General features: G+C 42.9%; 1 protein-coding gene across 3 annotated transcripts in view; it reads left to right on the top strand.

The window, feature by feature from the left end:
• LOC120905134 (neuropeptide CCHamide-1 receptor-like) overlaps nt 1-25,080 on the top strand; it is a 77,430-nt gene that overhangs the window by 48,938 nt on the left and 3,412 nt on the right. Inside the window, exons 3-8 of one of the 3 annotated variants that reach the window (XM_040315912.1) lie at nt 2,416-2,642; nt 3,034-3,137; nt 3,964-4,179; nt 6,099-6,202; nt 9,742-9,879; nt 10,256-10,384. In XM_040315912.1, coding sequence (XP_040171846.1) covers nt 2,416-2,642; nt 3,034-3,137; nt 3,964-4,179; nt 6,099-6,202; nt 9,742-9,879; nt 10,256-10,384 — 918 coding nt within the window. Of the gene's footprint in view, nt 1-2,415; nt 2,643-3,018; nt 3,138-3,963; nt 4,180-6,098; nt 6,203-9,741; nt 9,880-10,255; nt 10,385-25,080 lie in introns of all 3 variants that reach the window. The other 2 variants (XM_040315911.1, XM_040315910.1) reach the window with 2 other exon arrangements.

The raw sequence follows: 25,080 nt of genomic DNA, 5'->3' as shown, positions 1-25,080 counted from the left end.
GAAGCAATTACTGCATTTCGGGCCTTTATTATCAGGAAGCGCGCCATGATAAACTTTCTGACAGGTCAATGAAGCCTATAAATATGAACTTTGCTTTGCGCGTCATTTTACCTCCCGCGAAGCAGTGTTCGCTTTTTTCATGCTCGCGTCCATGCGCGGTGTCGTTTCGAAAGTGCCAGGGAGGAAGGGAAGCTACTGAAAGGCTGAGTGGAGTGGGTCTGGTGCGAGGAATAGCATCATCCCGCGCTGAAGCACCCATAAATCAACCACTTCTGCAAGGACATATTTTCGGGAATTATGACCAGGTTGGTCCATCACAAAGTCATATTAAAGTGAAAAAGAATGTTAGGCTTGTTGGCGGGGGTTTCACAGACCGATATGGTCATATCATCTGGCTCGAAGAGCTATGGACTATTGTATGCATTCCATTTCATGAGAAATGTAAGCAATAATTTTGCTATTTTTATGAATGCAGAGTTTAGATTTTAAAATCAGATCAGTATCTTCCTAGAAAGTTTAACAAGCTGACCTTTCAATTATTGGAAACTAAACACGTTCTATTTGTGTAATATTTTCCACGATTTTTCTGACGCATTGGCTAGTTTGCCTGGAAGCGTGATATACTTTCACGACGACCCATATGCGTAACGTTGAATGCTATTAGATCGACGGTTGCTGTATTCTGCTGTATTTTTGTTCATGATTAGAATTCCCATTCGGGCGACAAGCAACCAAGCAAAACGCCAAGGAAACCAGTCAGCCAGGCTTACCTCACGGTAGTCGCACAATCGAAATTAATGTGCTCTGTGGTGCCTTATCCGTTAGGCGTGGTCGATGGCTGGTTTTCCCCGTTAGTGGTGGCGACCGTTTCGAATAAACAAGCACGATAAATGCAATTTACGGTATCCTGCTCGCTCTTGTTCCGCTGTCTCATCTCGCCCTGTCGTGGGCGCTTTCTTCGAATTGGCTTTTTTTTATACAGGGATTAGTTTTGTATTGCAGCGTTCGGTAGCGTACTTGTCGGTTGCAACAACAAAAAGTTGATAGCTCTCTGCAAAGTGTTATTATTTCGCTTTGTTTTGCTCTTTGCCGTATCACGATACGTTGCAGCGAACAATAAAATTACAGCAGTGAAACAAAACAGCAAAAACCACATCACAACGTTTATCCATTTAGTGCACCCGGGAACACGTGAACGGGTCAGAGTGTATGGACTAATGAGCGTGGCGCGTTGAAACCGCTGCAAGCGCGGGCGTACGACAGGATGAGAAGTTCTTCCCGGAATGGGTGGAAAAGCTTTTCCGTCACCTTTTCGCTTGCCACATTTATTTGCTGCGTGATCTAATGTGTGTTTGAGTGTATACGTGCATTTGCCATGGTGATGTTATTTATGGTTACCTGGGGGAGAAAAACTAGTTGTTTTCCTTGTCGGTATAACGGTGCAAGGCTTGATACATAGAAAATCACCTTTATAAAGAGCTTAATGTGGGTTGAAAGTGTTCAAGCAAGCTCAAAAAGTACTAAAAACATATAATTAGCGCCTAAATGTATACAATACATGAAAGCCTGCAATGTTGCAGTCAAAGGAACCATAAAATTATGGTTAGACATTAAATATTATTTAAACTGCGTTACGATAATCTAGAAAAGTCCATCTAGCTTATGTAATGCTGTGATTTATTAGGTTTTGAAAAAAACAAACAACAATTTTTTTTTTTACAAAATTACACTACAAATAACACAAAATTAAAATGTCAAAATGCCTAATTTAAAACAAGCGTATTTAATAAGATCATTTTACGAAACCGTATACAAAAGGAGTGTAACAAATGTTTCGTTTATAAAACATTTGTCGCTTACATTCCGTTGTGCTATTAGAAGAAACGTTAATCAAATGCAAGTGCATCGCTAAGAACTACATGAAGCAAATAAAAACCATTCCATTTCGACGTCCACGGCTTAGGACTTTCCGGTGAAGCAGTTTCCGGTCACGGTATGACTCTAGCTCGTAATTTCATCAATTATTAGCCTCGCCATAGTCAAACGTGTATCGTTTGACCCGTACAACTTACCAGACCAGCATCGGTTTTTGCTGTTTCCTCTTTCTCTCCCCCAGCACAGCAATGCAAACCGAATGCTCCACCAGCACAGCATAATGTTGTAAGTGGAACAGTATCCGTGTCACGTAATATCGAAGCACGAGCAGTATTTGCTCTTTGGTGTGTGGCGTATTTTCTTACAGTACCCTTCTGCTAAGTGCAACCCAATTCGACGCCAACACATTCCAACGGCAACTGTACTGTTTGTACTAAATTAATTAACTACCATGATGCTCCGCCCGGATGCTTGCCGTGTTGCCGTTCCTTTGTAATGACTGTTTTTTTCTTCTCTTCTGTGTACTCTTTTTGCCTGCAGCTACATCCTATCGCTAGCCTTAGCCGACCTGTTGCTGATCGTAACGACCGTGCCGTTTACGTCCATCATCTACACGCTCGATTCGTGGCCGTGGGGCAGCCTGCTCTGCACGTCGTCCGAGTTCATCAAGGACGTGTCGATCGGCGTGTCCGTGTTCACGCTCGTTGCCCTTTCCGGCGATCGGTTTTTTGCCATCGTCGATCCGCTCCGGAAGTTTCACGCACACGGTAAGATTCGCTGCAGGAGTTTGCTGTTCCGTTGATGATTGTTGATAAAGTTTCGCTGTTTAATCAGTGTAGTTTTGATTACCGGGCCTGCAGCATATGCAGGTGGAATGTAAAAACTTTCCGCTAGGCCCGTGATTTCCAAGCACACACACACATATATACATTTTGTATCCATCACGTACACCTTATAACACTGAGTGCGTTACAAAACTGAAGCAAAAATGCGATACTTCGTTTCACTTGCATCTTCTCATCCTAGTGCTGGAGGAAATCATTTCATTACCTTTTTCCACTCGATACACACTCACACACACACACGCGCACACATGTCTTGTCATACCGGTTCGGGCCGCACACGCACACACACTCATTGCAGTAGATCCTTTTCTAGGTGGGGGACGGCGTGCAACACGGATGACCATCACGACGGCGGTATTAATTTGGCTGCTGGCCATCGCGTTCGCCGTACCGGCCATCGTTGGATCACACATCAAGGTAGGATCACTGGCGAAAGTCACGAGAAAAACACACGTTTCTCATTGTAACGTTGGCTTATATTGTGTAAAGTATGCACAAGATTGGAAAATATAATGGATAGAGGGGAAAAACGGTACCAAATTAGCACTAATGACAGTCGCTGTTAGTGCTGCTGTTGGTAGTAGTTGCTAGAGAGGTTATGCATTAATTTGCTAATGCATGAGAAAATGTGATTTATTGCAATCTATAAAAGTAGAACGTACTACTTAATTTAAGTTCAAAGTAATATTGAAATCATTCGCGAAAGTAACGCAGATTTCAATGAAAACATAATGCTAAAATTTTAATTTTCCTTTTTCATTTAATTAGCGCCTAAATGCATGCAAAGTTTGTGCTACCTTGTTATGTTGTGCTATTTACTACCTTTTCTGCCATAAATTGGTATGCAATAATCTATAGCACAAATATAAAGTATACATTTAGGCGCTTTTTATTTAATGTAATCCTTTGCTCTAAAATTTGTGAAAAGAAGATTAATATAATTCGTACTGAATTTACGCTAATCTTGCTAATAAAACTTTAATCATTAATAAAAAAGAGTTTTAAAATTCAGTGCATTAACTGGTAGCACAATAAGCTCGTAATAAACAATCGAAACATTCTTACTGATTTATTTGATAAACAAAAAACAAGCACCAATGTATGTCCTTAAACACAAGCCAACTTGCTCGCCATTGTTTTGAGTAGAAAGACATTTGTTTAAGATCGTCTACATACTTACCAGTGCTAGTGTGCTTGCGGCATTCGGTCACAATGACGTCCTTTCAAACACTCCCTTTTCCAGACCGTCGTCGTCAACAAGGACGTGTCGTTTTACTTCTGCTACCCATTTCCGGACGAGTGGGGCTCCCAGTACGCCCGGGGGATGGTGCTGGGCAAGTTTCTCGTCTACTACGCCGTGCCGCTGTTCATAATTGGCATCTTCTACGCACTGATAGCGCGGCATCTCATCCACAGCGCCAAACACGTACCGGGCGAGATGCAGGGCACCGTGCGACAGGTAAGTGCAATCCGTGCCGTACCGAACGTGGCGCCACGTTTCGCTGCCCTTTTCTCCTTCTCGTGCGCGTACGGTGAATGAAAGACGAAGCAGTCTCTTTAGTGCATGGATACAGTAATGTGGTATAGAAAATGGTATGCCAGTGATAGAAAATGGATAGTGAATAGGAGAATCCTCCACACTGCAGATGGGTGGCTTTAGTTGCACGAACGGACTAGCCCATGATGTGCTGGTTGTGGAAAAATGTGTTGCATAGAAAATGTAAACTAAACATCCTTCCGACGGACTGATCATCCTTCTACATCGTGTTGGTTCGAGTTGTGGAGTGTAAATTTTATTGCCAAGCTTGAACAATATTTTCTCTTTACTTTTTTATCTTATTTTTTTTTCATCAAAGTAGCTTCCCGCAAGCATAGACCCACTACTTTTCAAGCAGTTGCTACCAGGATCAAGTTATCCGAGTTGCTACGAGCAACGGCGCTGCTGCAAAGTCAATGGAAAGTGCACTGATTATGCAAAGCTTTCTTGGTGTTATGTTGTCCTTTAATAAAGCCACGGTCAATGTCTCTACCGTGGCAGAAATCTGATTGTACAGTTTCTGTACCTTTTTTCCACCATTCGCCCCGCTCGGCATTGCATTGCACTGGGCTGGAAAAACTTCTGTTATTTGTGTTGCGCTTAAACCTGCGGTTCAGTGACTAGTCGGGTAGGTAAGCAAAAGTTACCATGTGCAATTATTTAAACTTGCGAGCGCATCGCAATGTTATTTACAGTTTCAATTTAAATTACTTTTCTTTTTACGCAAAGATAAAGCTTAAGCACTGAACGAAAATAAAAAATAGCAGTTGCACGTGTTATCATGCTAGGCTGTTATTTTACTTTTTGGTAAATAAATCACTCCATTAAACCTCACTGAAAATCATAACCTTTTTGATCGATTTTGTTTTAATATCCTGTTTTAAAACGTAACTGCTGCCTTTCATTCACCCTACATTCAAGTGCTGCCACGTAAGTCGGAGGATATTACCCGGCAAATGCGAACCGTGAAATGTGGTAACTGCTTTCAATGCTTTTATGGATTTTTGTAGCCAGATTGTGGGCGCCATATCAAGCCCGGGAGTGAAAGCTGATTGTAAAACCATCTCCGCAGCAGAGGGTGTGAGCTTTCAATGGCGGGGTGCAGAGAAATGGCTGCATTTCATGTAGCCCAGCACCGGTAGCGATGGCATAATGCTTCAAGTGCGTGGAACATTGCGCACCAAGCAACAGACACCAACTTTCCCCCGTTATCGGTGGAAACAGTATAAAACGATAACAGGTGCTGTAAAAGTTGCGATTTTAATCGGATGAACTCTTGACATGAAGCTGCACACTGTCAAAAGCAGCGTCATATTGAGCGGATTTAAAAACTGAAGGGCTTTAGTGTGTTGCGTGTTGCATACCTTTAGGCGTTTTTGTCTCATTGGCTGGTGAAGTGTAGGACGTCAAGTCTGCAAAGTAATTTTTTTTTTTATTTGTCACCTACAGTAAGCAAAATTAATTTCAAACAGGGAACATTTATTAAAACTTTTTTTAAAAAGTAAACCTATTAAAAAACCAGAGACGACGTTCATTTTAAAAATAACCTTCACCACTAAATCAAAGTCAATAAAGCGGTGCACTCGGGTGTAAAATAAATACTTCCTACACATGCGAATAGAGTGAATATGCTTACACGTGGTTTGTTTTGTTTTTTTTTTTCTTCCCTCGGACCGGAAAACTTTTCAACTCGAACACCGTGCCATGTTTATACGACGCCCACCATCACCCACACCCGCTGCCGGGTGAAATTTTTCTCATGAAATCTCCACCGATCAACTTTAACATTTGGTGAAACTTTCCAAACGCAACGTGGGTAACACGGCATACACCACCCACAGATCAAAGCCCGCCGGAAAGTGGCCATCACCGTGCTAGCGTTTGTGGTCATATTCGGTATCTGCTTCCTGCCTTCGCATCTGTTTATGCTGTGGTTCTATTACAAGTGAGTATCAACAACATCGCTGCGACGTTGAAGTGGTGTAAATATTTAAACATGTCAGTTTGCGTTCTACTTGTAACATTTTTAACGTTTGCTCAAGGAAGTGGGAACTGTTTGCGCCTAAAATTAGACAAATGGTGCTGCATTTCGTTTAGAACTGTGTATGTTTTTTTTTTTTCAAACGATTCATTAAAAAAAAAACTTTTATACATACAGATATCTTATAGATTCACATAAGAAAATGATTTATTAGATAATATAAAGAATATTGCTGTTGAATATTGAAAGCATGCATCGCTGGAAAATCCCAAAGCGTAAGAATTTATTTTTGTGTCTTTTAAATGCTTTAATTAACCTCTTTTTGCTCGCTTTGAGTGTTTTGAAAGTTCTAAATTCTTTTCAAAATTTTTGTTTTACACTCTTCGTTCACGAGAACGAAAACTTTTTATTGTCGTGTAAGACCAGAAAGAATCTTTCTCAAAGTGCAACGAACGACCCATGCGCAACAATGCATCAGATGTATGTACATGGCTTCATGACTTCTTGTAACCATCGACAAGGTGCAATTTTTGGTAATTTTCCTTGTGATGTTGTTTAGCACATCATTTGTTATATCTTTTCATTAGCTGAAAATATTTCAAACAAATATTTATAGAAAATGTCTCTGGAATGAATCAAACTTTGTGGATTGTTAAATTGTCTTAAAACCAAAACTCATGCAAACAATCGCTTTTTACATAGCATTTTCATCTCATGTAGAAGCTTTGCCATGAAATACACAACTGTTACAGTCCAAGTTTAAACACGCCTTTGGTGTTCCACTGTGTGCCTTAAACTCATCAACTTTGCCAACAGTTTGGTCGGATGTAGTTGTACCCTAATAATTGCACAGCTAGATGAACAACGAACGAAAGGCTGCTGTAGACTTCCCATGGACGGGCTGCTCAACTATACCGCAGAGCAAAATCACCACAAAACACATCACAAACTGCCATGTCGTTCGTTACGAGTGGTTTGGAATTTGAAAAATGGTTGCCCTTGTTCCTGTCGTGAAGCATGAATCATTTCGGAGCTTTTGTTTGTTTTAATGAAGTTTCTCGGGTGCAAGAGTAACGTTACATCGCCTCCGATGGCTTTCGGTGCGGTAGAACCAAACTGTTCGCTACACTTGAGTTTCCGTGGTGCGTAACTTTTCCCTCACATAGGGCAATGATGGTTTGAGAGTTTTTTTTTCTGTGTATATTATTATTTTTATTTTGGGAATAAGCTGCAAGGTGATGTAAATAACGATGTGATCCGTTGCATACATGTTGTTTGAAAGTTTGGATGTACCTTCAAGGAGATGAATATATTTTGAAGATTGTGTAATGGAATGCAAACAAGTCCATCTGGTTTATATGCACGGGACAAACTAACATAAAAGCTATCAAAGAACATGGAGACAAAAAAAACGAGATTTTTTAAACGTTTTTATTTTGGACAGTCATACGGGCTGAACGTTCAACTGATGCAAAAAAGCCTAATTTTAAACAAATTCATACTAATGCCGCCCTCTGATAGACAAGCAAAAGCTTGATGGATTTTAAAAGACGGATATTGCTTCAACTTTGTGTCTAAACATTAACAAACGCTTCAACCGTTTGGGGGGGGGAAAGAGCACCATTTTACCGTGCCCATTCATCTTGTGGGAACACTTTAAAGAAGCATGTCGAAAGTGCTGGCGCTAAAATGCTGCCATCCATCAATGTATGCCTCACTTAAGCTCCCTCCTTGAATCCATAGTCGCACAGAAATGCTTGTTCATTTCTTACAACCGCAAAAACACAGAAAACCACAAATGCGTTAAACCTTCCACCGGTGATGAAATACGTGATTTGCGGATTCACGCAGGATTGTGCCGGTTTTGTGTGCGGTAAGTATGTACAAAACCTCTCCCCTTCTCTCCCCAGTACATTTCGTTTCACGGATCAACCAAATAAGCGCCCCGTCATCGCTGCGTGGCCGGCGACGTCAACGCCATTTGCCATTTGTGTGTGCCAGCTTTCAACAATGAGATTTTCTTCACATTGCTGCCCCGATGATTCCGAAGGCAAAGATGGCAAAGCGTTTGCGCCGCTTTTTGCCCCACCATGTGGCAATGAGCGAAAATTGTTTGATTGCACTGGCTGCCATGAAATGTACGATTAGTGCGAAAGGCGCGTATGGCGCAAATGGGTGGCTAAATAATGAATTATAATTTGTTTAAGACGCACAAGCTACTAGCGCGTGCTGTTGGTTTTTGTTTTGTTACGATCTAAATTATTAACGAAATTACACGATGTTGCTTTATTTAATCTATCTGTGCTTGCCCGTTTTACCAATTACGCTGCAATTTGTTAAGTAAACAGGCGACGAGAAACCAAAAGCAGCAAAAAAAAGCAACACAATTTTATACCCATTTGTCATACGAAGTGGAGGCAATTTATCATTGGTTGGTATTAAATTTGTTGTTATGGTTAATTAGGATTGTAAACCTGAAGTGTTTTCTTTCCCCTGCAATTAAATAATTGAAATAAAGTCTTGAATCGTATCGTACTTGCCGTTACATGCCCTTTTAGTATTCTTTCCAGCAAAGCAATGCGTTTTATTTATATTGCTCATAGAGCATTTTAACAAATGGGAGGGACCGAAAGGTTATCTCTTAAAGGGGTGTTGAGTAAACATTACCCTTTAAGCCAGCTTTAAGCTGGATTAGACTTACGGACTGGTGTGAAATGATTATTTTTTCTTGTATGAATTTATGTTTTGTTTAATGTGTTAAAATATTTATTTTAACATTTTCCAACTAGAATATGCTTGTTACTACAATTGAATCAAAATCACAATAAAACAACATATTGCATATCTTCAGGCGAAGAGTAAAAGTTAAGGCAGATAAAACTCCTAAAAGTATGCATTCGGTCAGACAAAACTACCTGCTACGTCGTTTATCATAAAAAAAGGATTCCAATCACACCCATCGCACCCATATAAAGTATCAAAATGATTGCTTTGAACATCATCCAATATTTCGTATCAACCTTTTTTTGCACTTTTGCAAAAGCACATTAAAAAAAAAGGATCTCTTTCATCCCACATCCTAATTCTTATGCATAAAAGTTATGGTTGTTCCACGCGCATGGTTTTCTTTTTGCTTTCCATCTCGTATAATCTATTTCTACGGAATTTCTCTACCTATTTCGGAGATTTGTTTCCCCCTTTTGATGACCGTTCAGCAGCTGTCGTAAAGATGTCGATGTGACTGATGCCACTGATTCGTTCCTTCATTGCCTTTGATGATCTGGAAAAACCTACGCTTTAAAACTGATTTTCAAGCAATTATAGCAAAAGTTGTGTAGGATTGCAAACGCTGCGACGTAAACGCAAATTAACTAGAATGAACCGAGTGGAACGTTTTACTTCGCTAACGCTTTAGTTGTTTTATAAATAGTTTTAACCCGTTTGCAGGTGGAAATTATACGCAAATTTCATGAAATTTTCGTTTCTTCTTATTCGTTTTACAGTCCAAATTTCAACGAAGATTACAACGGGTTCTGGCACGTGCTGCGAATAGTGGGCTTCTGCCTTTCGTTCGCCAACAGCTGCGCCAATCCTGTGGCTCTGTACTGTGTGAGTGGTGCCTTCCGGAAACATTTCAATCGGTATGTATAGTTGCACCATTCAGTGCAACAAAAAGTAGTGACAGTGTTTTAGTTGTAAGTACATCAGATATTTTCTTTATCGAGTGAAATGGCCAATTCCTTCAAAATGAACCGGATCATGCACAAGCAGGGTCATGTCCACATTGACCGGTTCCCTTGTTACTTAATGAGGACTACGTTTTTTGCCCTCCTTTTTTTGCACTGTTTAATTCGTTCAGCTTCAGCCTAGATGTAGGCAATGTTCTGTTCTATTCAGGACCTTCATCAACCCGAAAGGGGTCTTGCAAAGAAAAAACCCCTTTACAATCGTGTAAGGTTTCGTGTTTGTTTTCATTTTACTCATCTTCTCTTTTTCTTTCTCCATCTCTTTGCCTAGGTATCTTCTGTGCGATGGCAGCTCCAACAGTCGGCGACGGCACGGAGACAATCTGGCACCGAGAGACACGTCCCTCACCAGCACCATGTCCCGCCGTTACACCAGCAAACGGATGCAATCGCTACGAATGTAAGAAGCATTTCCGGCAAAAGAAAAAATGGGATTAGCAGTAAGGATGGGGAATTGAACGGGTTGGATGAGTTCCGTCAAAGGGTTCGGTCAATGACGGACGTCACAGAGCGTCGCTTGGGGTTTAAGCATCTTCCCTTTTTGTTGGCATCGGTGTGAAGCTGAACACACCTCGGGCAACTCAAACAAAAATGCGAAGGATGAAATCGGTGAAATAGGGTTGTAGTGAATCCGTTTTTCTTTCAGCTATCCGCTATTACCAAAATAAGCGTTGGGAAAACTAGTTTTTACAACGACAACAAAAATCGTCCCACAATGCAGTCGTTACTGAAAAGGTATCGGGGTTTCACGGAGATGGTGTCTTTACAAGACGATGCTATACTCCTGCTCACCGATGGGAAACCGATGAGCTTTCTGTCCCACACGTGTTCTTTTCCATGTATTAATGGGAGGTTTTGCAAAAGGGAAAACACACACATACACACATACACATCAGAAGCACACAAAAAGTCCTTTACTGGCACTGCCAGATGTACGGTGAACCCACTCTTAAATAAGCATGTGGGTGGGATCTTACAATGTCGATTGGTTCGGAAAACATCGTGCACGTTGTCATAATAACTAAGGAGGTTGAATTTGATTCGAAGGTAAACGGTAAACGCAAGGTATGATCGAATTGTTTATAATATTTGCGGTTTGTTTGTCTTTTTTCTTCTTTCTTTTGCTTGCGCCAAGACCAACATGACGTAGGCAATGATTGAAAATCAAGAAAAACATCAATAATGTTACTGGTTGGTTGTAGAATGTCTACACATGTTTGCATAATATGACTCCATCAGTAAAACGATAATGTGAAATATGATAATTTGTAACATCAAACCATTTGCTTGCACCGAGATAGATCTGCTAGGTGGTTTTCTCGTTACTTCAAAGCTACTCAACTGGTTGGTCCTTTGTTTTCCTTCCAGTAGTGCCGATTGTTGCGAGTACGTGAAAATGCCTTTTATGCTGTCATAATCAATTCGCAGTACGAGTAAGCATATAAGCTAATTCAGTTGATCAGAAAATCACTGCTTTGGAAACGTTTGAATCGTGTCACTCACACCATCGAGTATAATGTATTTGACATGTTTGATACCTTCTGCAATTTGCCAGAACAAGCTACGCGATTATGCCACCCTATATAGGCTTTTGAGACTTATTGAGTACCAGCCGGATAGCCGGATCGCTGCTACATGAACTATGAGGCATATAAGGCTTGAACCCACGATTTGAACGACTGTACCCCGGTTTTTTTAATACCGTCACTGAGATTATTTTATGAAAATCTCATTTTGACATAGAAAACTACAAAAAAAATTCAGTGCAATGTTTGAGCATAGTAAAAATAATTCTCATCCTGGTCACGGCACCAAACTAAAGCTGTTGAGGTAGTTTTTTTTTATTGATGTGCTCTATAATCTTAAATACTGTTTCGTACAAAGATAACATTCATTAGTCATTTATTTTAAATATTACTCTTGCTGATACTAAACAGCAATTTTCTAAAACATGTTCACACATCTCGTCCAATTAGGAAGAAAACCTATCAATTCATCAAACACCAGGCATCTCCATCTACTCTCACGTGGAGCATATTCCTTTGAGTTTCTCATAGCAAAGCGACCATTTCCAGCGGCTTAGTAAAAAGGCACTATGTACTTGCGATACATGCATACACACATGAAACCGCATTTCTGAGAAACTATGATGAATTGCGTACACCACCAATCGAAAAGAGCTTCCAACGGCTCGTGCTTGATGGATACGGTGTTTTTGCCACCAGGCTCTGCAAAACTCTACTGCCTGTAGAGAGCCCGCGTAGAGCGTTTCATTCAAGGTATCTATCGTGTGGTTGCCGTTTGCATTGCCCGAAAATGGGACAGACGAGCGGAAAGCGTTGTTTGTGTTGGCTGCTCTTTTTTCCTACATCCCCCCAAATGCAAGCAAAACCCCGGTAATGAAGACGTTGGAAAGTGGGTAGAAAATCTTCCATAAGTAACGCGCCGTCATTAATTTCCTGTTGTCCGGTTTCTTCATACGAACGAAACGACACCACTCTAAGAATGTGGCGTACACCACGTGCAGAGCACACGGTAGGGAGAAGGAAAGCCCGCAGTCCGCAGGGTAACACTAATCTCTAATGGTATCTGTCAATTTGGTGAGCCGGTTTCGTGTGCTGTGCCGTCGTTCGGTGCCCTTTCCCTTCTCATTTTTGGTGGGATGCTAGGATGCTGATAAGGTGGGAAACGTTGCCCTATTGTGACGGTATGAGTGATATCCTATTTTTCTCTCTTTGCTTTGCCGGCAGATGATGGGTGTAATTCATTACGTAGAGAAACACACACACATACGCTACAGGGGAGAAAATCTCGGCGGAAAGGCTAGAAGATTGCAAATGGCCAGACGAGGCCATCGGAACCATTGTCATCTGGTTGTCGTCGTCTTTGCGTGAAGGTCACACTGGCCACCAGAGGGGTAGTTGGCAATGTGACAATTTTTTTTTGGCACAAAACGAGAAAGAAAGCGAAAGCAGCGTTACCACCGGCAACCATCTCTCATTATCATCATTAGTAGCTGCCTTGCCCTTGCGGTTTGGTCATATATGAGTTGTGAAAATTATCTAACCTTTGACGTCCACCTACCGCCGGTCCGGTGTGCTGTCACGGTAAATTAGTGTCTTCTCTCCACGTCCAAATCGAACAAAACCGCTTATTAAAGCCATCTAATCAATAAGCCGTGTGGCAAATTGTGCAAATTGCGATGCCTGTACAGCGAATTGAACGATGATTAATGTTCGATACTATGCTGACGTAATCTTGACATGGGCATTTTGTGTGAGACCAGGGGGAGAAAACGAAGTGCCATTAACACACGGCACAAGCGCGGGCTGGTTAAATATGCGGGCAAACGTCGAACGTGATCCATATTAGTATCGATTCGCTGCAAGGCGTATTGCTTTTCCCAGCTGTTACAAACAGCCCCCAGCCCCGGGCCACTGATCCCCCTCGGCGCCTATATCAAACGATACCAATACCCGTCGATGATCGGAAGAGTCGTGTATCGTTTCTTTAGCACAGGTTTTTTTGTTTTTTTTGTTTCGGGACTGGCTTATTGATGGTTGCCAAAAATAGGACGTATCTTTACACTTGGTTTTGTTGTGGACGCGTTTGCCGTTTCCACTTAAACGCTTCCTCACAGAGCCAAGCCATCATGAGCGCAACAGCCTCGCGCGTTCTTTTGAAATTCTGAAAAGCGTATTTTGTCTGCATCGAATTGCCACCAGGCATTCGGGATATATTGGGCTTTGTTCTCTTTGGCTTTTCCTCGCTCACTCGTCCCTTCTACGAGTACGATTTCTATTTAAACTGGCAAACAAATAACGCCACCGGTATTGAAATTCCTAGTACTATATTCGTCACGTCCTCGATGGGGAAGCTTTTTTTACGCCTTATCCCATTTTTGTTGTTGTTGTTGTTGTTGGTTGACTGTATCATCAATCCGAAAGCTGGCTAACGCGCACTTTTTCTCCCGTTTGTGTTGGCTTACTCTTTTTGTTTTCTTTAATACCATTCTATTTTTCATTTCGTTTTTTCCTTTTTTCCTCATTTTTTTTGTTGCTCGCCTGTATTGACGTTTATTTGCAATCTTGCGTTTGTCAGCTGGTTGCGCTGTCAGCAAGGTACACGCACATACACACATACACATAGCTTCGAAAAGGGGGGGTGCTCAACGGACGGAACGGTTGCTACCTCCATTTTGCTGACGCAGTAAGCTAATTTGTTTAATTTATAGCTCATTCACTCACAAAGGGAAAGTGACACTGCTGTGTGTGTATTTTTATTCCCATTCCACTCCCGGTAAGGTTAGGTAGAGTAATATGGCAGCTAATTGTTACCGTGCGCCGAAAATAGTGGAAAGGAATACCAACATTTTCATAGGAAAAGGTTTCCAGAAAGGTTTTTCGGGTGGTGTGTACTTACTTTCCTTTGGCATTTTGTTTTGTTTTCGTAGCAGCAGGAGGCGAATGCAATTAAATGAGATTGTTACAAAATTGACACCGTCGGCACACGTTCATTAAATGGCTTTCCATCCTTCTCGTCTGCTCGGTTGCTTGTTCGATGCTTTTTCATTGCTTGTATCTTTGGTAACATTTTACCAAAGCAAGCATGTGCTGTTCGACTGTTGCTGTGGTGCCGTGACCAGGATCTATATAATTTTCACTATTTTTGAATAAATTTTCACAGCACCAGTCAACATTTTAACGCATTTTTCGATTCAATTTCGACGCCGAAATGTGTACCAGTAGTGTGAGTCGCAAACCGTGTGCATAAACAGTTTACATTTGAGTTAAGCCCAAGGCAAATGATAAAAATAGAGCGACCTAGCAACTAGAATATACTATGATATATATATTTTATATGAGCCAACCTAACACCTTCGTAAAACAATCCCAGTCACATCATCAAACATATTGTTTGGATTTGAATTTATCGTACATTTTGTTTAGGAGAATTTGCTGCTTGGGTCATATTTTGACAGCTCAGTGAGGGATACAGTTCCGATCCGCACGGAATGATCGATTCCGCGGTGACGCTCATCACTATCAATTTTTTGTAAGGAGAAGACAGACGCTTCGTGAACTCGAGACAAGAAAGTCGTACTTGTGCGCAACACTTAAACACCACGGATTTTGTTCAGCCCTTTTTTCTTTAACTTCACTAAAACTTGTAACTTTGTAACACAACGTAGGACTAAAATAAAACTAGCAAACGTAATCAAACCCGTATAAACATATGGTGCTTCGTGACACAGGATTGTGATTGTGATCGTTTAGCGTGGTTTTCGATTTGTTGTTTGGAGTTTTTTTGCGTTAGTGAAGTGATATGGCAACGTCTAAAGGCCACTCGGACGAGTCGGATGAGGAGTTGCGTGGTTTCGCAGATGAAGATCTGGAAACCACAATTAATACAGTGTTGGTGAAAGAAGCATCCTTACTTCAACACCACTCTACGGAGTCGGATAAGAAGATGGTCAGGGGAGCCTCGGGGGAGGGCCCTAAGACAGGAGCATTCGTTGAGCCCAACGCAGTGTTAGAAGTGAAAAAAGCTGAACGTGATGGCATAATCCGGTGTTTGAAGCGTCAGGAAGTGTTTTTGCAAAGTTACGCACAAAGTGACGCAATGTATGTTCCAACAAGGTTGAAACGTGTTCGTTCGTGTTGGGAACAATTCCAAGAAGTAACCCGTGAAATTCGTTCGATCGAGGGAATAGTCCAAGCAAACGAAGAGCTGGTGGACGAAATCGACGAACAGTGCATGTTGTTGATCGGGCAATTCGAGGAAAAGTTGAAGCGTCCAGAAAGTGACAGTGCAGTGGCAGTACGTGTTTTGGACGAACAAAAGGTTCGGCTACCGCCTCTTGCGCTGCCCGAATTTTCGGGAAATTATGATGAATGGTTGCCTTTTTACAGTTTGTACAAAACGGCAGTCCATGAAAACAATAGTTTGACGGATACAGAAAAGATAATGTATCTGAAGCGTGCGTTGAAGGAGGAGGCGTTCCGGGTAGTGGACGCTTTTCCTACGTGTGGTTCGGCGTATGAAGCCGCTTGGAAGGCGCTGGAAAAAAGATATGCCAACGAATATCTTTTGAAAAAGCGGTACGTAAACGAACTGTTGAATATGCCGAAAATGAAAACGCGCAAAACAAAAGACATCCACAGCGTTGTGGATAGTTTCGAGCGAAATGCGAAGCTTTTGGACCAGCTTGGCGAAAAAACCAGTGGTTGGGGTATGCTTTTGACTCAGCTTCTTTTGTCAAAATTGGATGATGAAACTCAGCGGAATTGGGAACGGCAGTTAGAGAGTGATAGCGAGTGTTCGGTGCAAAGTTTGTTCGATTTTCTTCGAGCAGAAACGCGTGTTCTGGATGCCATGGCGGTTGATCAACACAGTTTGGGTGTTACGAAGAAATCTGATCGTCGCTTTGTTAATCTTGCTCTCAAAGGAGAAACGAAATGTGCGCAGTGTAGCAAACATCATAGTATTGTGGTGTGCAGGTCGTTTGGTGAGTTAACAATCGATGACAGGTTGAAGGTGGCTATGCAGAAAAGGCTTTGTTTAAATTGTTTGTCGCCAGGCCATTTTGCGAGCAAGTGTTTTTCTAAAGGTCGATGCGGCACGTGTAAAAAACGCCATCATTCTTTGCTTCACAAAGAAGACATGCCAGCAATCGAACAAGTGCAACAAGTGTCAGGTGAAGAAGAAGAGCAAGAAGTGTCCGCGGGGGCTAGCAGTATGTTAGCCGCGCTACCTGCGCTGAAATCGTCTACGCATGGGCAAGTGATGTTATCAACCGCGATTGTTCGTATTCAAGGAAAAGGTGGAAAATGGTTTTCCGTTAGAGCCCTTTTGGACAATGGTTCGCAGATCAACATCATGACAGCAGATCTTTGTCGACGTTTGTGTTTGCCCAAAGTGCGCGGTTCGGTAACAGTTACTGGTATAGGAAAGATCGGTGTGCAAAATACCCAAATGGCAAAGGCGTTAGTATCATCGGAAGGAAGAACGTTCATGGAACAAGTTGATTTTGTAGTGCTCGAACATATTACGGAAAATCAGCCTTGTGGTGATATGCGTTTTGATGTGAAAAGGTTGCCGGGTAACATGGTGTTAGCAGATCCTAATTTTTACAAGAAGGGACCGATCGATCTGTTATTGTGTGCGGAGTATTTTGTGGACATTCTTCAGCACGAGTGTAAAATTGTTCCAGCAAGTAGTGATCACCCGGGTTTCGTGAAGACTGTGTTTGGTTGGGTTGCGTCCGGCAGAACAAGTTTTCCGAAGAACCAGCAAGCCGCATGTCACCTTGTCGGATTTGGCGAGCATGAGCCATTAGGCGAGTCGAAGCAGTGTGCGACCAAAAGGTTTCTGCAGTTGGAGCGGCGTTTGAAAAGGGATCCGTCGTTGGGACGAGATTATGCTGCAGTGATTGCCGACTACATTAATCAAGGTTTTTTGAAGAAAGTAACTATCGACGAAACCGGTGATGACCGTCAACAGAGTTTCTATCTTCCTCATCACCCGGTTATCAAAAGAGCTAGCACCACCACGAAGGTAAGGCCAGTTTTCGATGGTTCCGCCAAAACATCGAATGGTGTTTCGCTTAATGAAGCCTTACTGAAAGGGCCTGTCATTCAGGATTCATTATTGGACATATTGTTACGATTTCGTATGAAAGCATTTGTATTGGTGGCGGATATTAAACAAATGTATCTACAGGTAAAAGTAGATCCGAAGCATACGCGTTACCAGCGTATATTATGGCGCGAGGATCCAGCATTGCCGATAGAAGTGTATGAGCTACAGCGTGTTACTTTTGGTCTGACTTCATCGTCATTCTTAGCAACCAGGGTTTTAAAGCAGCTGGCGATTGACGAAGGGGACGCCTACCCTAGAGCTCAGCAAGCGTTGCTACAAGATTTTTATGTGGACGATTTCTTGGGAGGAGCAGACAATGAAGAAGAAGCACGGCAGCTGGTTGATGAATTGTTAAAACTCATGGCGAAGGGAGGATTCCATATGCAAAAATGGAATTCTAATTCATCTGCTGTTCTGGCACAAGTGGCATCTGATGATTGGTCACGTGCAAATGTAGTGAAGCTGAGCTCTGAGGAGCCGGTAAAAACCTTGGGAATAGCCTGGCAACCCCAAGATGACGAATTGTTTGTTGAGGCCAGCATTCCTGTATCTGATGAGCCATGGACCCGGCGACGCGTATACTCCATGGTGGCTAGATTGTTCGACCCTCTTGGCCTTCTAGCACCAGTTACCGCATGGGCGAAGATCCAGATGCAGGCTTTGTGGATAGCTACCGACGATTGGGACGAACCAATACCGACGCAAATGGAACTCCGGTGGAACCAGTTCCAGGATCAGCTACCCCGTTTGAAGGAAATCAAATTTGCGCGGCATGTGGTTATCAGCAATCCGGTGAGTGTCCAATTTCATTGTTTTTCCGATGCTTCAGAGGCGGCGTATGGTGCCTGTGTTTACCTTCGATCAATGGACGGCGATGGTAACGTCAAAGTGGAGCTAGTAGCAGCGAAATCCAGGCCAGCCCCTTTGAAGAAAATTAGTCTTGCCAGACTAGAGCTGTGTGGAGCAGTATTAGCTACGAACTTGAGAAAGTGTATCGGCAGAGCGCTCAAGATGGAGGAGGCTGAAACCTTCATGTGGACGGATTCCACAATTGTTTTGCAGTGGCTGCGATCACCTTCTTACACGTGGGCTACATTTGTGGCAAACCGCGTCTCGGCGGTACAGGAAAATGGAAAGGGCTATACATGGCTACACGTCAGAGGCAGTGAGAATCCGGCGGACATCGTTTCTCGTGGGGCGCTTCCGAGTGAAATGATAGCATCAGTTTCGTGGTTCCACGGTCCTTCTTGGTTGATGTCTTCAGAGGACAAGTGGAGAAAGTCGATGCCGTTGGATCCCCCTGACGAAGGCGACCTTGAAAGGAAACGAAAGGTCTTGGTAGCAGTTAGCAGCGAAAAGACTGAGGAATGGGCTGAGAGGTTTTCGCAGTTTTGGAGATGCCTCAAAGTGACAGCCTACTGCCTCAGATTTGTAAAAGGATGCAGAAAGTCCGGCGAAGTGTATCCAAGTAAGTGTCTAACTATGTTTGAAATCGTTGCAGCTAAGATGGTTTTAGTGAAGATGCTTCAACAAGAACACTTCGTAGCAGAGATAAAGGAGCTAGCGAGTGGGCGTGTCATTCCACCGAGCTCTAAATTGAAGAAATTGGGAGCATTTCTGGATAAAGAAGGATTGTTGCGGGTTGGTGGACGTTTGTCACAACTAGCAATTCCTTATACGGAGAAGCATCCTCTGATTCTGCCTGGCAGCGCACATCTGACGAAGTTACTGGCACGTGTGTACCACCTTCGAGCTATGCATGGTGGTCCGAGAGCAACGTTGGCAGCTATGAGACGGGAATTTTGGCCAATCAACGGGAGGAGCGTGGTGAACGGCGTTTGCAGAAGCTGTGTTATTTGTTTCAAAGCGGCACCCACGACAGTGACACAACCTTCAGGACAACTACCGGAACCGCGCGCTACTCCTTCTCGACCGTTCTCAGTGGTTGGCATGGATTACTGTGGACCATTCTATTTGCGACCGGTGCATCGGCGGGCGGCGGCGCAAAAGAGCTACATGGCAGTCTTCGTTTGCTTTTCGGTGAAAGCAATACATCTGGAGTTGGTGGAGGACTTATCGACGGCAGCGTTTATGGCAGCGTTTCGTCGGTTTGTTTCCCGGCGTGGTCTTCCATCCAAGGTCTACTCGGATAATGGGCTCAACTTTCGTGGCGCCAGCAGTGAGCTGAAGGAGTTGTATGAACTCCTGAACGAACCAGAGAATCAACAGCGTATCCAGAATGCAGCTCTCCAAGATGACATCGAGTGGCACTTCATCCCGCCACATGCTCCGAACTTCGGTGGTTTGTGGGAGGCGGCCGTAAAGTCTGCTAAGCGGATCCTGCGGAAAGTGCTGGGCAACCAGAGACTTTCTTTTCCTGAGATGACAACGGTATTAACGCAGATCGAGGCGCAGCTGAACAGTCGTCCTTTGACGCCACTATCCGAAGACCCGTCGGAAATGAATGTCCTTACGCCAGGGCATTTCTTGATTGGGGCACCCCTGACGGCGTTACCCGAGAAGGATGTCTCCAATCAACCTGAAAATCGTCTGCGTCGTTATGAACTGCTTCAGCGATTGGTCCAGCTGCACTGGAAGCGATGGCAGCGAGAATATTTAATTGAACTACATAATTATGGGCAACGTGTATCGCCTGTTAAAAGAGTTGAAGAGGGACAGGTAGTTCTTTTGAAGGAGGATAATGTGCCAGTTTGTGAATGGCCAATGGGTAGGATCGAGAAGACTTTTGTAGGGCCAGATCAGGTTGTACGAGTAGTTAAAGTGCGTACGCAGAAAGGCAGTTATACCAGACCAACTTCAAAGATTTGTATTTTGCCAATTGAGGGGTAAATTTATCCTAAATTTAGAGGGGCGCCATGTTTGGATTTGAATTTATCGTACATTTTGTTTAGGAGAATTTGCTGCTTGGGTCATATTTTGACAGCTCAGTGAGGGATACAGTTCCGATCCGCACGGAATGATCGATTCCGCGGTGACGCTCATCACTATCAATTTTTTGTAAGGAGAAGACAGACGCTTCGTGAACTCGAGACAAGAAAGTCGTACTTGTGCGCAACACTTAAACACCACGGATTTTGTTCAGCCCTTTTTTCTTTAACTTCACTAAAACTTGTAACTTTGTAACACAACGTAGGACTAAAATAAAACTAGCAAACGTAATCAAACCCGTATAAACACATATCAATTCCATTAAGCTCGCTATTGTGAGTGAAAAACTACCAACTACCAATCGATCTCTGTGCAAAGAAGTGATTTTCTCCTCCACTGTAATAGCTTACATGCGTACTTGTACTGCGAATTCAGCACAACAGCGTAAAACACATTTTCCACGTACTCGCAACAATCGACACTCCTGCGAGGCTAAATCTGCTTTGATGTCTACCGTACGTTGCAAAGCAATGCGTCGTTTGCTGCACTGCAATAATAGAATTCGGGTCGTGCAGCCGAGCCACGGAGCGCATAGCAATCATCTAAGAAGCATTCGGAAAAAAACCACACAAAAATCGATTCCACACCAAGGTTGGTTGTCGTTCGACGGTACACACAGCCGTTCTTAATTAAATGCGTACCAATTACGGACTGTATTCGTGAGCCCGGCTGTCTTGTGGGGGTGCGAGATGTCGATCTGCATATGTGCTCTAGTTTTCAATTGAAATCTGGGCGTTTGAAAATCACGTTTATTCTTTAACCTTTCTTTTCAATTCCATAGCAATCTACACGTTGGATGATGAAATGGGTCAGCTGTTGGGCTCTTGTACTGGGTCGTTATTGTCGGAAGCTTGTCCCATATGCTTTCACGTCACGGTTCGTAGATGGTATAGTGAAGTCAACAAGATTCAATTTCTCCATGTGAAATTGCCTAAATAGTGTAGGCAGTTGAATTCGTAAACTAAACACACTCCTTTGAGATTAAGAACTTTATACAAATCCTCTCTTCTCATACCAATATCCATTTGTTGATTCTCGAATCTATGGAAAAAGTATATTTTCAATTGAGGATTGAACCCATAACAAGCTTGTTGCTATATCGTACCTTTAGCAGATGAACTACTATACTAATCGAGTTCCGTTGTGCTTAAACCAACATTAAAATGTCAACGAAAGCTCAACAGTTTAACAGCTCAAGCTCCACAAGAAATGTGTATAAAAATAACTCACTTTTTTACCGCTCGGGTGAGTACATTCCATAAGCCAGTTATGATCCCTTAGCAGAAATATGTTTTTATCCAATAATTGAAGCACATATTCATCCAGTGATGCAATTATCTATCCATCCATTATCACTGCTTCCCTCTTTGCTGCCTTCTTCTAAGCTTACAAAAAGTGCGTTAATTCAATAATTTCCCAAGAACAGTGTCAAGATAAGCCACAACATCGCACCATACGCTGGACGGGACACATCAGCCCAGTGGACATCTGGTTTCGGCCTCCGACACACAGCGCACCCGACTACACGCTGTCACGGTCCGGTACGCTTGAATGCGAGGAACCGTATGCGCAAAGCACAAAGAAGTCCCTAGCTCTAGCTGCCGGAACTCTTCAATTAAAGTTGCGCCGGTGCCCGCTTGGCAACCCGAAACAGGCCACCGTGCACACGTACTCCTTCCGGGCGAGCGGTTACACCGTTTGCGGATGCTTACGGCTAACGTTGATAAGCTGTCAAGCTTCCCATCGAGCGGAAGCTAAACCCCATCTTATCGGGGATTACTCTTCGCCACAGGTGGATTACCAGGAGTAAATATCCTTGCCGGCACCCAACGGAAACATCCCACGGTAAGGCGGTGTGCGACGATTGACCTTTTCGGTGCTGTACAGAGAGTATAACTTTGATATGGTGTCTATGTGTGCGTGTGTACGTTTAGTACCAGATGGTGGAATGGTTGAAAGGTGCTGTAAAATAAAATTTGTGAGAAAATGCCATTTTCTCGTCGACTGTAGGGGTGAGCAGGAAAAGCTGGGAAACTTTTTAATAAACTTTCCCATGTCTGCGTGTGAAGGTGGCAGGGTTTGTAATTGGCTACCGTAACACCTCTGATGAGGATCGGCGCAGAAAGCAGAACAAAGACCGTACCGTATATGTTCAGTGCGGGAAGGACGGCAAGTGAGGGGAAGGGGACGGGCAAGGGTTGGCACAATAATGTAAACTTCTTTTGCTGTTAAATACTTTCAAGGCAAGTGATTTAGATGATTAAATTCCAATTTCAAATTCGTTCACCCTTTTCTATCCTGGTCACGGCACCAGCGTTTTTAAGCGTGTTTGTACCATTCTCCTTAAATACTGTGCTGCTTTTGCTTAATTTAGTCACTTGAACAACCATAGCTTAATATCTCTTACAAACACGGGCATTATGGTGACGAGCCCCTTGCTGTTTGCTGTTTTCTGTGAGCACTAACCTGCCTAACTTCGCACGGACGATCTCTCCAATCGGTACCGAAATTAATATGCCCACATTTCTACACGGCAGCCCAAACCACCATCTCCTATTTGGTCCCTTCCTCACACACACACACAAACACACCCCTTTTGATGGGTCTTTAAGGCGGCTAATCTTTTTGCTTGATTAAATTCGCCAAATGGCGTTAATCCTTGCTTAATTTCGTTCGCTTGCTGTCATTTTCCGCATCCGCTTCTTGATCCGTGTGCACACGGGGCAGCGGGGAAGCAGGATACAAACGTCAAAAACGACAAAAGGGGGAAAAGAACAAAAAAGGGATGACGGTTAAATAAAACAGAAGAGAACGAAAATGATAACGCTTCAGTTCCACCGCCCCTAGGCGGAAAAACGCCCTTCGGCGTGTGTTGTGCGGGCAAAACTCAACCCAAAGCTCAGCGTAAGGTGGTGAGCGCGCAATGAGTGGAAAAATGGCACAAGAAAACAGGGCGGAAATGAAACAAAGCCTCCTAGTTTCCTGGATTTGTTGTTCCTCTCTCTCTCTCTTTCTCTCTGTCTCTTTCGGGTGTGGCTCGATGCCACACTGGTGGAAATCGATATTTAACGATGCTTGAAACGAGGGCAGTCTCGATGAAGCCGATCGATTTAATCAACACAAATTACCCATAATCGTTTGCTGCGCAATAGCTTTGCCGCGAATAAAACAATGAGTAAATGATCCGGTAATAAAAGTGCGATCAATTGCGATTCCCAACCAGTGCGGGGCATTGCTTTAATCCTCGGCGGCGGCGCGGCAAAGCGAGCGAGCGCGGTAATGATGGCCCAGTATTAAGCTAATTCAGTGTCGGTCTGATTTATCCCGGAACTAAATTGCAATAATGTTAATGGTGCCTCACTTATCGTACTGCTCTTGGTGATTTTGTTGGGCCGAACGAGCGTTTGGGAGGGAAGTTTGGCTATTCATACATTCCACTTCGCGTTTCGCTGCTTCAACTTTACTAACCACATCATTACTACATACGAGAGCGTACGATTGATGTAGCAGTTATGTATTAAATTTAATTAATCAATGTTATGCTTTTCGTTGCCAGTGCACAGTATATATTTAAGTAAACGTCACATGTAACGCCACACGACATCGGCGGTAAGCTACAATAGAACGACATGGTTTGTGGTTACCCGATAGATGACACTCGTTGGCTCTATCAATAGATGTGCACTGAAAGTGGTTGTGGAATTACAGGGTTTCTTTGATTTATCCTTAGTTGAAGCGGCACATATACGATTCAATTTCACAGGGTTTTCAATGATATTATTGACATGTTCAGCGAGTTGTTGATTCATTCGGGCATATAATTGACACTTTCAGCGAGATATTGAATTGTTCGGAAGCAGGCGTTGACATGTTCAGCGATTCTGTAGTGCTGTCATTTGTTTTGTTTACACACTGTGCCGCAGGGTTCAATTTTTCATTCTTAAAAGTCCTAAAAGTAGCTAATAATCATTCCCCAAGCTGTTTACAGGGTTTTCAATGATATTATTGACATGTTCAGCGAGTTGTTGATTCGTTCGGGCATATAATTGACACTTTCAGCGAGATATTGAATTGTTCGTAAGCAGGCGTTGACAAGTTCAGCAATTCTGTAGTGTTGTCATTTGTTTTGTTTACACACTGTGCCGCAGGGTTCAATTTTCATTCTTAAAAGTCCTAAAAGTAGCTAATACAGGGTTTTCAATGATATTATTGACGTGTTCAGCGAGTTGTTGATTCGTTCGGGCATATAATTGACACTTTCAACGAGATATTGAATTGTTCGGAAGCAGGCGTTGACAAGTTCGGCGATACTATAGAGCTGTCACTTTCGTACCCCTTGGACTGCAGCTTGGATCATTCTCATCAGAAGGTAAACAAACGGGTTTCGTAAAAATATGTTTGTTTTAACTAATTCATGAATTAAACAGCTTGGGGAATGATTATTAGCTACTTTTAGGACTTTTCAGAATGAAAAATTGAACCCTGCGGCACAGTGTGTAAACAAAA

Source organism: Anopheles arabiensis, chromosome 3 (assembly GCF_016920715.1).
Source record: "Anopheles arabiensis isolate DONGOLA chromosome 3, AaraD3, whole genome shotgun sequence".
NCBI classification, from domain to species: domain Eukaryota; kingdom Metazoa; phylum Arthropoda; class Insecta; order Diptera; family Culicidae; genus Anopheles; species Anopheles arabiensis.
This window is presented reverse-complemented; position numbering and strand designations above follow the sequence as displayed.